Here is a 13,437-nt window from a genome sequence, read left to right on the forward strand (position 1 = left end):
CTCTCTGCACATTGTTTTTCCTGTTGTAAAAGCAGAGAAATGGGTCTGAGGAAAGCAGTTGAAGATTAAGCATTTTCAGGATCTCAAATGAAGCCTCTGTGTTGATCTGAATCACCCAGTCAGGGCAGATGGGAAATGTTTTGAAAATGTTTTACATAGCTAGATGCTCCTGAAGAAAAGGAAAAGCACATTTACCTGCTAAAGTAGTAAAGAGGCCTTAAATTAGTAATTAGAAGGCTTGATGAAAACAGCCCATAGGCAGATACAAACACTGGTGATCTGTAAAAGGGCTTAAAAATTAGGGAAGCAGTGTTATTTATAGGGTTACTGGAGGGAAAGGAGGAAGGATAGCAGCAGTTCAATGCCCTGAATAGCTTAGGCACTTGTTAATGCAAGACTGAATAAACAGGAAGAACTAGATGTCTTAATACATCATTTAATAGGTATAATAGACATGTGCTGGAACTCATGAGGCTGGAATATTAATAGAAAAGAATAAAGCTTATTCTGGAAGGGTAACAGAGGTGGCAGGGGAAGAGATGTTTTCCATGTATGTTCATGTGCTCTGAGATCCAGTGTGGAGAAAGTGATGAGCAAATCGCAGATCTCTGAGTAATGATATGCATGGGTAAGGAACACAGATGTAGCACAACAAGAAGGGCAGTCCTTGTGAGAAGTTAATCTAATTTTCTAAAAGATAGGGCATGGTGGTAAACGAGGAATTACAATTATGCAGACTCAGAGCTGGGAAGGAGCAGAGGGGAACACGACATGTTTGGCTTGCTCTGGGAGTGAGCTGGCATGATATATTGGTGCAGAGGTGGAAAATTTTTTTGGAGGTAGAGAGGAGGTTGTTCCAGAACTGATTCCTTTCAACAGTGAGGAGCTGGCTGGCCATGTAAGAGCAGAAGACGGTGTAAATGGGAATGATGCTAAAATGATAGCATGATGCTTGGGAAAAAGTGACAAGAGCAACGTGTTTCAATGATCTTCAGGAATGGAGTCTTTGGTAAATAAGAAGAACTAGTAACTCATATCTCATGGGAAGGAAATCTGGGATGGGGGAAAATTAAACAGAACTGTCATTTCCTTAAATATTTGATATTAAGGTCAGGAGTGTAAGCTATCATGTTTCAGAGAGGCTCGGAAGGGTGAATGAAGTGGACTCACAAGCTCTTCAATCACCTCGGACAGAAGCAGGTTGCCTCTAGAAGGAGCACAACAGGTTGTTTTATCCAGCACAAACTCTGTGGCAAAGGCTCAAAGTGAGAAAGAGCTAGCGAGGATGTAAAGGACAATACAATTTGTTCTGTAAGGATTGGTTTCTCTGTGTTTCAGAAACCCTTCTAGTAGGTGGAAGATCAAAGAAGGTTTATGTCTGCTATACAGTAAAAAAGTTCAGCAAATCACGCTAAGAAATCTGATATATATATATATATATATTCTTTTATTAGGCATCTCACACATTAGTTGCCATCAACAGAGGAGAAAGGGAGAGGTTTGGGGCTGGAATAGAGAAGGAATGGGTCAGTGGAGTAAGGTAGAAACTGGTCTGGAGCAATGCTGCCTTTGGGAGTTTCTGGAGCACAGACAGGCAAAGTTCATAAGACTGGGAAAAGAGCAAGCATAGCACCTACCTTGAAACAAGGGAAGAAGAAAAACTGAGTGATTTATAGATATATAGGCTTCACTTCTTGGGTAAAGGTTGAAAGAGTCAAACAAACCACTTCAAAGTAACTAGAAATGTGTGGGGGAAGAGATAATTAACAACCAGCAGTCCAGAAAAACTACCTCAAGCCCAAATTAATTCTGTGTTAGTGGTAGCCTGAGGGCTAGTGAAAAAGCCTTAGATAGCTGTTATGTGTCCTGGCTGTCACTTTAGTGCTTTTACAAGTAAACTGGAGAGAAATGCTCAAGATAAAATCACTGTAGAGTGAGTGCCAAACATTTTTTTTTTTCAGAACAAAATACACTGAGAGTAGTTATCAATGACTGGTAATCAAACTCGAGAGAGTCATCATGGATGTATCCTGGATCTGGTATTCAGTATTGTATTTTCCATCTTGTCTGGCAGAATAAAGCACACACTTAGTAAATCTGCATATGGCACCACCCTGGCAAGAGCTACAAGCACACCAAAAGATAGGATTAGAATTGACTAGCTGGAGACATAGTCTGAAAAAAATTGGATGCAGTTCAATAAGGACAAATGAAAGATTTGTATTGCCTGATGATGCATCAGCTCTGCCAGAAAGGATCTGCCAAAATGGATTTTATTCTGGCACACTGTCATCCAAGTGCTGGTGGTGCAAAAGGATATTATTTTAAATTACTTCTAGGAGATTTTCCATTTAAATATTTGTTGTCACTAAGGTAGCTGGATTGTTCCTTGTACTCCTGTCAGCTTTGGTAAGCCCCAGCTGCAAACTAAGGCTCTTTTTGGGTGCTGTGCTTCCAGAATGAGGTGAACGAGCTGGGAAGCCTATTGGAGAGCATCAAGAATGAAGCCACTTCTGAGAGATCAACATGTTAAGAAGTGACTAAAGAAATGAGTTGCCTTTTCTTCCCAAAAGTAAACTACAGCAAGGCTTAGCAGCCTGCACTACATAATGAAGTCATCTGGGCTCTGTGTCCTTGGCAAGTAGCACAAGGAAATGACGGGAAGCAGAAAGAGCACCTTTGATCATCCCAGGACAAGATACAATTTGTTTAAATTGAAATAATGAGTTTTACGTTAGTGGGAAAAAACTTTCCCCCTGGGAAGGACACCGCAGTCCTGGAAGAGGCAGTCAAAACAATAGCCATCACTTCAGCGTTTCAGTGCATCTATTAAAAGTGACAGCCACAACCATCTCTTGAGATAGAGGGTAGATTTGGTGACCTCTTGAAACCCCTTCCAGTATTTTTTATTTCAGGATAGCTGTGGTGGGATGATGCTAGGATGTGCATTTGTACTGGGGGAAGGGTGCTAATGGTAGGTTCATGGCAACAGCTCCAGAGGCTTCAAGGGGAGGAGATGAAGCAGGGCAAGGATATTGATCAGCACTAGTTGAACAGTGATTCCTGCCCAAGAGAAGGTGAACAACCTGTTAAACCACTGCTTTATCAGTGCCACCAGCATCTTCAATTCCCTGACATGGGACATTTAGCACAGAGAACGGATTCCCAGTGACATTACCTTTCAGCAGCTCTGCTTGCTTTTTCTGATGCTTCCTTTATGCCTGTATTGATTCTGCCTATCTTCAAACACGTCTGATGTGTTTTCTTCTTCTTTGCAGAGGAAGAGAGACACCTTCAAGCAAACAAACGGGATTTTAACCTGCAGTTTGAATATGCTGTAAGTAACCAGCATATATTGCTCCGTGCAGATGCAGCGACAGATGCTGCTGCATTTGTTTCATGTCTTCACACTACAAGGCGCTCTCCCTTTGTGTTCATTTTGATGTTTCAAGGGCACGTGTGACACGAGCGAATTCTAGCTGTGACTCTGCAAGCAATGGGTTTGAGCCTACACTTAGGGAAGAGGGTTAATTCCCTCGGCTTTCCAGAAAGACTTGGGCAATGATTTTTGATGTGCCTTGTGGTGAGATGGGGGGACAGATGTGCCAGGGAGCACGTCAGAAAGATGGTTCATTGCTGAGTCACCCACAGGCAGCTCTGTCTTTGGAGTCAGCCCTGAGAATGGGAAATCAAAGGAGGTCTAATACTGGAGGAGCACAATGCAGTGGCTTTTTACACTTGAGAAAATTGTGAGCCAAGTGTTTGCAGGATCAGGCTCCAAGGTCTATCAATAACGGAACCTGGGGGGGAGATTTCTGTTGGGAATGTGGCTTCATCTAAAGTAAAACATGAAAGGAAATGTGTCAGTTCCTCAGCTCTCACAGCGAAATCCTCTCTGTCAGGAAGGTTTTGAGTCTGGCCTTCATGGCTTCCTGCCAGCTTTTATTTCCAGCTCCTTAGCAGCCTTGTTGGGCTAACATTGTGCCATGAAATCTGTGCCTCCAAGGAGCACCATGGCATGGGCTGGCTGTCACCCAGGTCTGACAGGTTCTGGTTTTCTCAGCTTGATTTCCAGAGATGGGGGCCATTTGCTGTCCCTTTGAGCAGAGGAGGGCTGGCCCAGCCAGTAGATCTGTACTGCCTGGCTGCAGGGTCACCTCCTTGGTTGGGCAGTCAACACATTTGCAGCTGCCAACTGATACTGAAATGAATTTTGTGAATTTTTGTCCTCTGCATATCTGAATTCCAGAGGTGAAATTCATCCTTCAGTTTTACTCAGGAGCTCCTTTGAATCGTGTTTTGTTTTAGGAACATTCCGGATGTTTGCTTGGTAATTTCGTTAACTGGAAAAACCCAACATTTCAGGATAGTGTGATTCCTCGTGAGATAGAAATTTTTACTTGCCACAGGTTTGACTTAAGATCTCTAATGTAGCTGATCTGTTGCAACATGAACTGGATGGTCTTCAATCATCACCTCTCATCCATGAACTACACAGGTTAGAGACTTGCAGGGCACAGAGCTGCTGCATGTATCCTGAATATGAAATGTGTTGTAGTTAGTTTATGTAAAGCACAAATGCTTTATCAAGCCTGGTGATTTAGGACTGGGAAAGTGCATTTGATTTGCTTAGAACCTGCTGTTACAGTGCTGGGTGGGCATTGCCTCAATGTGTGGATTTCGGATCTTTCATGGGATGATTGCAACGTGGACTATGGGCAGCAGTGGGGCAGGGAGGTGAGAGGGAGATGCACAATGGTGTCAGGGCAGAGAGAGCAAGCAACTCTTCTGATGCTGAGTCAATTTTTGTGAAAAGCCATTCATAACGCTAACTGCATGTCACTGCTTCCCAGCTGATTGCTTACATGCCCAAGGATTTGCAAATAACCAAAATCAAGGTGAGGACTGTGAGAGCTCTGGAGGGTTTCCATAAGAGTCTATTAATTAGGTGTGAAGGCACAGGCAGCCAAAAAGCCAGCTCAAAATAATCTGTTAAACCTTGGCTGCAAATTTCAGTAATCCTACCCCTCATTTTAGTCAGTTATGGCTCATGATTTCTGGAGTCCGGTGTAGACTGAGGCTTAGAAATTTTAGAAAACTGTCCAGAAAGAGACAAATCCTGAGTAGGTAGGTGGGTGGGTGGTGAGGTGAATGAAGCTTTGTGATGATGCAAGCGCTGCCGATACTGTACAGGGCTGAACATCACGTCCTGGGCTGCTTATTTCCAATAAGTCTTGACAAAAGTTCCATTTATTAAAGTCACGTTGCCACGGTGCATGACAGTTACTAACCGTGCTCATAAGTTCCTTTAGGTCCCATGCTGAAAATAGCTGGTTACATCTGGAAATGCCAAAAAGAGAAAGAAGCTCCCCTTGCTTTGGCATATGCATGGTGCTCTACCAGTGCTGTAGTCCATCGGAAGGGTCAAATCCAGGCCTCTTCCAGATTCAGATTTCTGTGATTGCTGTGGGGTCACACTGCTGAGCACTAAGTTGAGGTCCAGCAGGACCAAGACCATCCAGACTCCAGACTCTGCACTGGGGTGCTCAGGTCCAGCAGATGTTAGTCTCAATTGGCTCTCAGTGTTCTGGCATTTTGTGGATGGAGTAATTGCCATCTCCTGCAGCTCAGGTCCTCCCTCCTCAAGATGTGTTCGCACTTGTATGTGTTTAATCTGACCTGTGTACACACGAACCACAGAAGTGTTTGCGCTCTCCTTGTTTCGTGGTGGTGCTCAGCTCTTTAGGCCAGGAGAATCTGCACACGTGGGCAGGATGATCAGAGAGGCCAGGAGGGGAAGAGCAGCCTGCCCGCTCTCAGTCCCACAGTGAGGACCCTTGTCCTTGTGCCCAGGAGCCTTGTCTTCTCTCAAGACAGAAGGAAAGCTGTGCTGAGTTATTGCACTTGAATATAAGGGATAGTGGGCAGAAACTAGAAGGAAATAGAAATACAACAAGGCTTAGAAAGTGTTTTATACAGTAAAAGCCACAGGGATGGGGTTTATTTTACTTGGTAACTTAAGGCCATGTAAGCCATAAAACCTATAGAACAGGTTCTTGTAACAAAGCTAGGTGAGGCAGTAAATGTTTCTTCAGGGTGAGGCAGCTGCTGAGAAAGGTCAGTGAGGAGAAGAAAGGGAAATGCAAACAGAGGTGTAGTGTATTGCCATGCTGCTGCAGCCAGGCTGTATGTCACAGCTGGCACACAGGTTTGGGTCTTTCACTAAAAAGAGAGTTTCTTTTGTGTAGGCACGGATCAAAGGTACAGAGCTGCTTTGTCTCCTCGGTGAGAACAGGAAAGTGGACATGTGCAGCTGGAGGTGGTGTGCTGGCCCCAAGTTGGTTGTGGTTATCTTACCTGCATGGTGCAAAGTATATGGGATATCTGTGAAGGAAGAAATGGGGAGAAAAAAAATTAGGAAAAAAAATAATCTACTGTGTATGGAGGGTGACATCAGCTCTGGAGGCTGGGCCTCCTGATGTGACGCAAGACTCCTGAATACTCTCAAACCAGCTCTGCAGGAATGCGATGCTGCGCTGCAGAAAGCAGTGCTTGCCAATTCATGCAAGGGCATGTCCAGATCACACATGGACCTGCAGGAGGATCCAGAGGGCAAGCTTCGCTCCCTCAGCTCATCAAAAAAACAACATGAGGGGTTGGGCAGTGCAGGAAACTGATGGTTAAAGAAGAAGATAGAAGCTACATGTGGTAGAGATCCCATTAACACAGAGGCAGAGGGACAGTTTCAGAGGAGGACATGAAGGCCTGTCCCTGCAGAGTGCTATGAAGCATGTTCTACGGTGGGATGGAAGACTGGTAGAGTCTCATTGATCTGTGTGAATGGAGGCTGAGAGAGGGGTGAGGGAAGTGTCTCTTATCTGGTGATGCCTGTTATGTATCTTCTGATGAGTTTTGCTGTGATTAAGGGCAGCAGCTTCTAGCAGTGGCTCTGGTAGTACTTGGGTAGTTCAGGATTTATTTGCACTTAGTGTGAAGACCTGAAGCTGAAACTCAAGCTCTCAGACTGAAGCAGCCCCATCCTTGGCCTTATCCTGCACAGCAAGAACACAGTCGCTTAAAAAAATAAACCAAACTTTAGAACAAAGTGCTGTGCAGTTAACTGGAAGGGCTGAGTGTGAAGGTACGTACTGCCCACCAGTTCACAAAATTAGTTTGGAATGAGTCAGAAACGAAGCGTGAACAAGTGACATGCAAAGGCACTTAGTGCGGCACAGAAATGGACTCAATATGGGTCTGCAAAATTGAAAAGTCAAGTCTTAATCCTGTGTTTATTCACACCTCAGACAGACAGATCCTTCCTGGCTTCTGTAGGAGATTTGCCTGTGTAATGACCAAAATGAAGTGAAAAGCAGGGTGCCAGGTGTGTTCCAGTGAGGTTTAAGTGGATTTATCACGATTCCTGTCTGAGGTGATTCAGCCTGGCTGCACTGTCCCCAGCATCACCACTGTGGGGAACGCATCAGCACAGACCCACCACAGTGGGCCAGCCCTGCACCTCTCTGTCCATGGAAACTCTGGAGAGCAAAATCTCTTCTGAAGGGTTTTAATGTTTGCTTTGATTCCAACTCCCTTTTATTTCTTCGCTTTCACATTGGAATTCAGCACAGCTGCACTGGGACGTCATGAAGGGCTGTGAAAACAACTTTGAAATTGGCTTGCAGACAATAGGAGAGGAAATGCGGGGCCCATGAGTCAATGACAAGTTTCATCTTGGTTCACGATCTAGGGTCAAACCAGCATCCTTTCTGCAGGGCCAGCAGCGAGGGGGCTGCTTGCACTCTTTTTGTTTCCCCTGGTCACCTAATGAATTCTCCAGTGAAATAGGGGGGATGTATATAACTTCCTATGGCCAATACACATTACCCTGGGCTGGAGTGGCAGCTGGGTTATTTCTTTGAAATTTCATGGGAGAGGAAGGAGCTGGGGCAGTGGGCTCGGACTGCTCCAACTCTGCGCTTGCATGCTTCAGTCTGAGAAGGATGCCCAGAAGGTTATCTGCAGGGACCTGGTATGTGGTCAGGAAGGCAGCAACGTCTGCCTCTGATCCCATCCCAAACCTGCAAATGTTTCCCACCTTTGTCATGCCTGAGGTCGAAGGGAGTGTTTTCTGATTATGTGCAAAGCGGTCTCAGCAGCTCCTGAAGGAGCAGCAGTAACCAGCTCTTTTTGCATTTAGGAAGGCATTGGCTGGATCCATCCAAAGAGCCTCTGAGCAGCCCCATAAGAGGGGACGAGCTGGGAGCTGGGGTGACCCCAGTGCAGGCAGTGTCCTCCCTGACCAGGGCACAGACCTGCAGCACCTGGTAGTGAGGTCCATAATGCAGTCCCAATCAAGGTGAAGTAATGATCCAGGTCCGTTTTAGGAAGTCCAGTCAGGAGCAGTGGGAGACGATACAGAGACAGGGCTGACAACAAGACCACACCCTAAATCCAAGGTCCATCCGGGAGGCAGGGCTCAATAGGTTTGGCAAGCCATGCCACCTCCATCTGCCCCCATGCATACTCACCGCAGTGATGCGACTGACTAACAGCTCTGTAATGGGGTGGCTGCAGGCAGAAGGAAGGAAAACACAGCCCAGTGAGTGCATTTTCCTAGAGATTTTCCTGGAATACTGAATGTGTGATTGGATACTGGAACTCTATTATTAGCTGCAAGGGGCAAAGGGGGTCAAGGGGTTGCATATGTAAGAAATTTCCAAAGCTGTTAAAAAGAATAATAATTATAAAAAAAAAAAAAAAAGGAGGAGTAGAAGGGGTGTGGGTTGGATATGAATCTTTCCATTTCTGATGTTAGGCCAACGTTTTTATTCTGAGAGTAAAGATGAGATCTTTTCAGGCACCAGGTAAACCCCATCACCTTCCAGTGGGCCTTTCTCAGTCATGTTGAGCTGTGGCTGCTGCCCACTTTTGGGAATGAGGCAGTGAACTTTCTAGGCTTAAAACAGATCTCATATGGCTATCCTGTACTGCCTATGAAAACAAAGCCTCCGTGGCACCACGTGCCCTCTTCCATGGGTTTATTAAACAAGTCCTTGAGCACATTCGCAGTACTATGGGCATGTCTCTGCATATGACAGCTGCATGCTTCCAAACTGCATTACTGCAGGTGGACAAAATGCCGCTGAATTGCCCTCCTGCCATCTCCTTGCAAGGCTTTATCAGAGCACCTGGGAAGGCCATTTGTGTTTCTCAGCTGCTTTGCCAGTCTGTACCCTGTGCTACATGGGGGCCAGCTAATTACCAGGTGTTGTGGCACACATTCCTGATGGACAGCCAAGTTTTCTGTAAGATTTGCTCTGGGCCGTGTTGTCCAGCTGCTAGAAACTCATGTAGGACTGAGTTAGGGGTACAAATACAGATGGACAATGCCCTGCCATACCCTGTGTTTTCTGGGCATCCCCCTTTAGCCGCTGCAATACGACCACAAATTTGCAGTGTCTCTTATTTCAAGGAGACGACTTTGCGTTTGCTCTGCGAACACAGGTAGGAGCCATCTGCCAAGCGTTTGCCTGTGGTCTGACGTCAGAGGCAGGCTTCTGAAAACACCCCCGAAGTAACAGCTCATCTGCCAGATCTGGACTCGTGTAACCATGATGCTGTGAGCGCTATTCTTAGGGAAAACATTGCGGTGGAGTCTCACCTCCAGGAGGTGCAAATGTAGCCCCTGAAAAGAGCAGATGAGTCTAATCCCTCACCCACAGGTCGACGCTGCTCTCATGTCAAGCTTCACGTCCTGAGAGCCTGGGGCTGGGTAACCAGGGGCATGCTGATCCTTCGGGACACAGGTCCATGGCTGTCGGAGGTAAACCACGAAGTCTAGGGCAGAATGGGGGACTTTGTGCTGGGCCCATGGAGCTGCTTGTCTTGGATGTTCGATTTTTGTGATTCTGCTGTGGAACGAGGAGTTCCTGAAAGGCCTCTTCATACTTAATTGTCGCTTCAAAGGTTTTCCCTCTCCATCACTTGTCCCACATGGGAGTCTCCCTCACTGAGGGCAAAGCATGGGGGGGCGTACGGAGGATGATGTGCTAGAGGCATTTCTCTTAAAATGATGGCAGTGTATGGACTGTTTAACTCAGTGTGGTGCCCCTGGTGCCTGTAGCTCCCATCCCAGAGTCAGGAACAGCTGTGAGTGAGTGGTATTATGCATCATGGAACTGGATAAGATGTGGAGTCGAGCCCAGCCAAGGCTTCCCTATAACAGAGACCCCAAGCTGTCAAAGCACACAGCCCTGGAGTACTGCATGAAAATGTGAACGATCTCTCACACGGAACTTCAGCTCTATCCTTGGATGGGAATGCAGAGCCTTCAGCTGGAAAGGTTGACGTTTCTCCTAGTTTGTTTCTACCATTTAATATTTACATTCCCTTAGCCCCTGAAGGCCATGAACAAGTTAGTGGTTGAATTAGAAATCTTTATAATGATTATGGAGAATTCTTCCAGCCTTGGGTTTTGTTTATAGATTTTGAAATAGTGAGCAACTCCACCGTGATATTACCTGTCCTCATCCTGAGGTCTGCAGTGTCCCAAAGTCCCCAAAACAGCACATGACAAACATTATCCCTATCTTCAACTGTTGTGAAGAAAACACTGGATGTTCAGATCCATGTAGTTAAGCATGTGGAAGCTGTTATGTTCGGGAATTTTAACATGCCTAATGGCAATAGGAAACAAATTGAATGTCTCTGGTTCATTTGGTGGTTTTCTTGACGTAATTAATGGACAGAAATAGAAGGCAGGAATTGAAATATACCACTCCCATTCTTTTCCTACCCACCTCTGCGATTTTTGCAGGCGAAGTCCTTTAAACTTTGTGTTTACAGATTAGTTTTTCCCATGTATACGACCCTCTGAAATCTGGTGACGCATGAAGGTCAAGTCCTCTGTCCGTACTTTTTCCTGTAGCTACTGTCTTCTCTTTTTTAAGTAAGTAGCAGTGATTTTTATGTTTTTTTGTAGGGTTGTTGGACATCTTTAGATCCAGATTTTGGTAAATATAATCTGCCAGACTCTGTTGGACGCAGACTTGTCAACAGAGACATTTAATTCTCTGAATTTTGTGTTTGCAGAGGATGCTACTATTCTGTTGCTTCTGTTTTAGCAGCGTCCATAGAGCCTGCATGCTCAGTACATATCCTGTGCTGAGGAATTCTGAAATTAAATGAGTTTAACAAGGTGTCATGATATTTAGATCACAGGCAGAGTTAGCCACACCCAGCGATGGCTACATGGTGCCAGGAGACAGGCAATATTTTGTCATATGATGATCACTGATAATCATCTCTTCTTGCCACCAACTGGAGGATTTGGCTAGCTCTTCCATGAAGGGCGTTTCCACCTCTGGTCTTTTAGAGGATTATTCATTGGCTTGTACAAAAGGATTAAAACATGAAGTTGGCACCAAAGAGTGTTGCTGTACTTTGTGTCTCGATGTAGCCAGAAATCTAATAACTGTGTAAAATCGAATTGCTTCCCCCTTACACACTTGATGCTGCCGATGATAAATAACTGGTTTAACAGTGGAAACATGCTGATGTGAGTCAGTTTAGAAGTGGAGGTCCTAGATTAATGTACGTATTAATGTCACCATTATAGCTGCCAGTATGGTTGCCATTTACTCTTCAACTGAACCAGCAAATCTACTCCTGGATGAACATGCACTGTGCAATATAAACCTCCTTGTGTGCTGTCACACTAGGTTTCCTTGGAGGGGGTTAATAGGCTTTTTTCTAGAGAGCTTCTCTGAGAGAAATTTTAGATATGCTGGCAACAGATGGCATACATACTTCCAGGACTAACCTTGGATGAATGAGTAATAAATTTCATATAAAAGGAAAGCACAGCACACCTCAACACCAAGGGGAGGAAAGTGTCTGCCATTTCCCTACAGTGCTGGGAAAAATCGTTGTCAAAATTCTTGTCAAGCCAAGGAACAAACCTGTGGGTCACACTCACCTGCCCAGATGTGCATAGCTCTTTCCGTCCTTGGTGTTGAGACCCTGGGCTCATGCTGTGCCTCCTTCTATGCTCAGTGTGTCCCTTCGTACTTTGTTGTGCCCTCGGGAGCTTGTATTTGGCCTGTTGATACTCCAACAGAGTGTTAGGCTTGAAAAGAGTAAACCTCTGGGTTGATGCTGGGCACTCAGCCCAGGATCTCATTGCTACCACAGCCCTGAGCACCGCATACTGTGCACTCCATCAGGATAGGGTTGTGTAAATAGCTGAGAGGCATGGAAAGGTGTTGCTCTGGAAGCTGGTGTGTCAGGCAGCTCCAAAGAGCACTACAAAGAACAGGCAGACCTGAGCTAAAACCTCTAGGAATTTGGGACAGCCCTAGATGGTGAGCTCAATACGATGGATTGAGCCATGGTGGCAAGAAAGAGACCAGAGAGCTCTGATCTTCAGGGAAGAAAATACCCCATGCTGTAATACTGAGCTGGTGTCTTTCTCTGTTTTGAAGAAGACAGACGGGGGACCAGCCATTGCGTGTGGCTGGAGGGGCTGTCTGTAATTAGAAAAAGAAACTGGAAATAGGGAACAAAGCTGCAGCTTGCTTAGTGAAATGGTGATTTCCTGCATTAGTGGCTGTTTGCACAAAGCCACGTTCAAGTGATCCCTATGGAATAGAAACCAGTCACCTCTCCAGGCTGCTGAATCAGCTACAGGCCATAATGCCAGGCTCTCTCCCTGGGCAGACCTATAGCTCCAGCAACTGCTGCTGTGAAGTCTCAGGACAAGTTATAGATAAGTGGCATTGCATGTGTTTACTAACTATTTTGTAGATTCTACCAACAAAATGTCCGGCTTGTGCTCCATTTTTTTTTTTCCTTTCAATTCTGTTTGTGCATCTTGTAAGTGGAAAGAATAATAAAAGGACAATGTGTCTCTGAGTGACTACACCTACCTGCATCCACCTGCGACTGCACTGGCATAAGCTGAGCATCATGTTTTCATCAATTCCGTGAGGAATTCTCTGTTTACCCAGACTCAACATGACTGTATGGGGAAAAGGAAATGATTTTTGAGCTGCTGCTGAAAACAATGCTATTGCTAAATTTAAGCAAGTAAAAACACAGTTGAAATGGGTTGTGCTGTAATTTCGTTTCCTGTTTTACCAATCCTATTTATTTGCCTTTTTTTTTTCCCTACAGAACAATTCAATTAAAACATCGAAATACAACTTCTTCACTTTCCTGCCTCTCAACCTGTTTGAACAGTTCCAGCGAATAGCCAACGCTTACTTTCTTTTCTTGCTGATTTTGCAGGTATGAACTCACTGTGCTGTGCTCTTTCTAACAGATTGCGTTGTCTGTTGTCAAAGCCTGGCTATGTGTTGATAGTTGTAATAAAGTGCAAGCTATTTCCCTGTTATGAATTATCATCTTAGTAAAACCTTAAAGTAGACAGAAAGTAGA

The 13,437-nt window shown here is 45.2% G+C and overlaps 1 protein-coding gene across 3 annotated transcripts in view; it reads left to right on the plus strand.

The window, feature by feature from the left end:
* The window catches only part of LOC118256703 (phospholipid-transporting ATPase ID-like), a 69,953-nt gene that overhangs the window by 14,495 nt on the left and 42,021 nt on the right, over positions 1 to 13,437 (plus strand). For all 3 annotated transcript variants that reach the window (XM_035563879.1, XM_035563880.2, XM_050716140.1), the window contains exons 3-4: positions 3,279 to 3,337; positions 13,174 to 13,287. In XM_035563879.1, the coding sequence (XP_035419772.1) occupies positions 3,279 to 3,337; positions 13,174 to 13,287 (173 nt within the window). The remainder of the gene's footprint in view (positions 1 to 3,278; positions 3,338 to 13,173; positions 13,288 to 13,437) is intronic.

Source organism: Cygnus atratus, chromosome Z (assembly GCF_013377495.2).
Source record: "Cygnus atratus isolate AKBS03 ecotype Queensland, Australia chromosome Z, CAtr_DNAZoo_HiC_assembly, whole genome shotgun sequence".
NCBI lineage: Eukaryota > Metazoa > Chordata > Aves > Anseriformes > Anatidae > Cygnus > Cygnus atratus.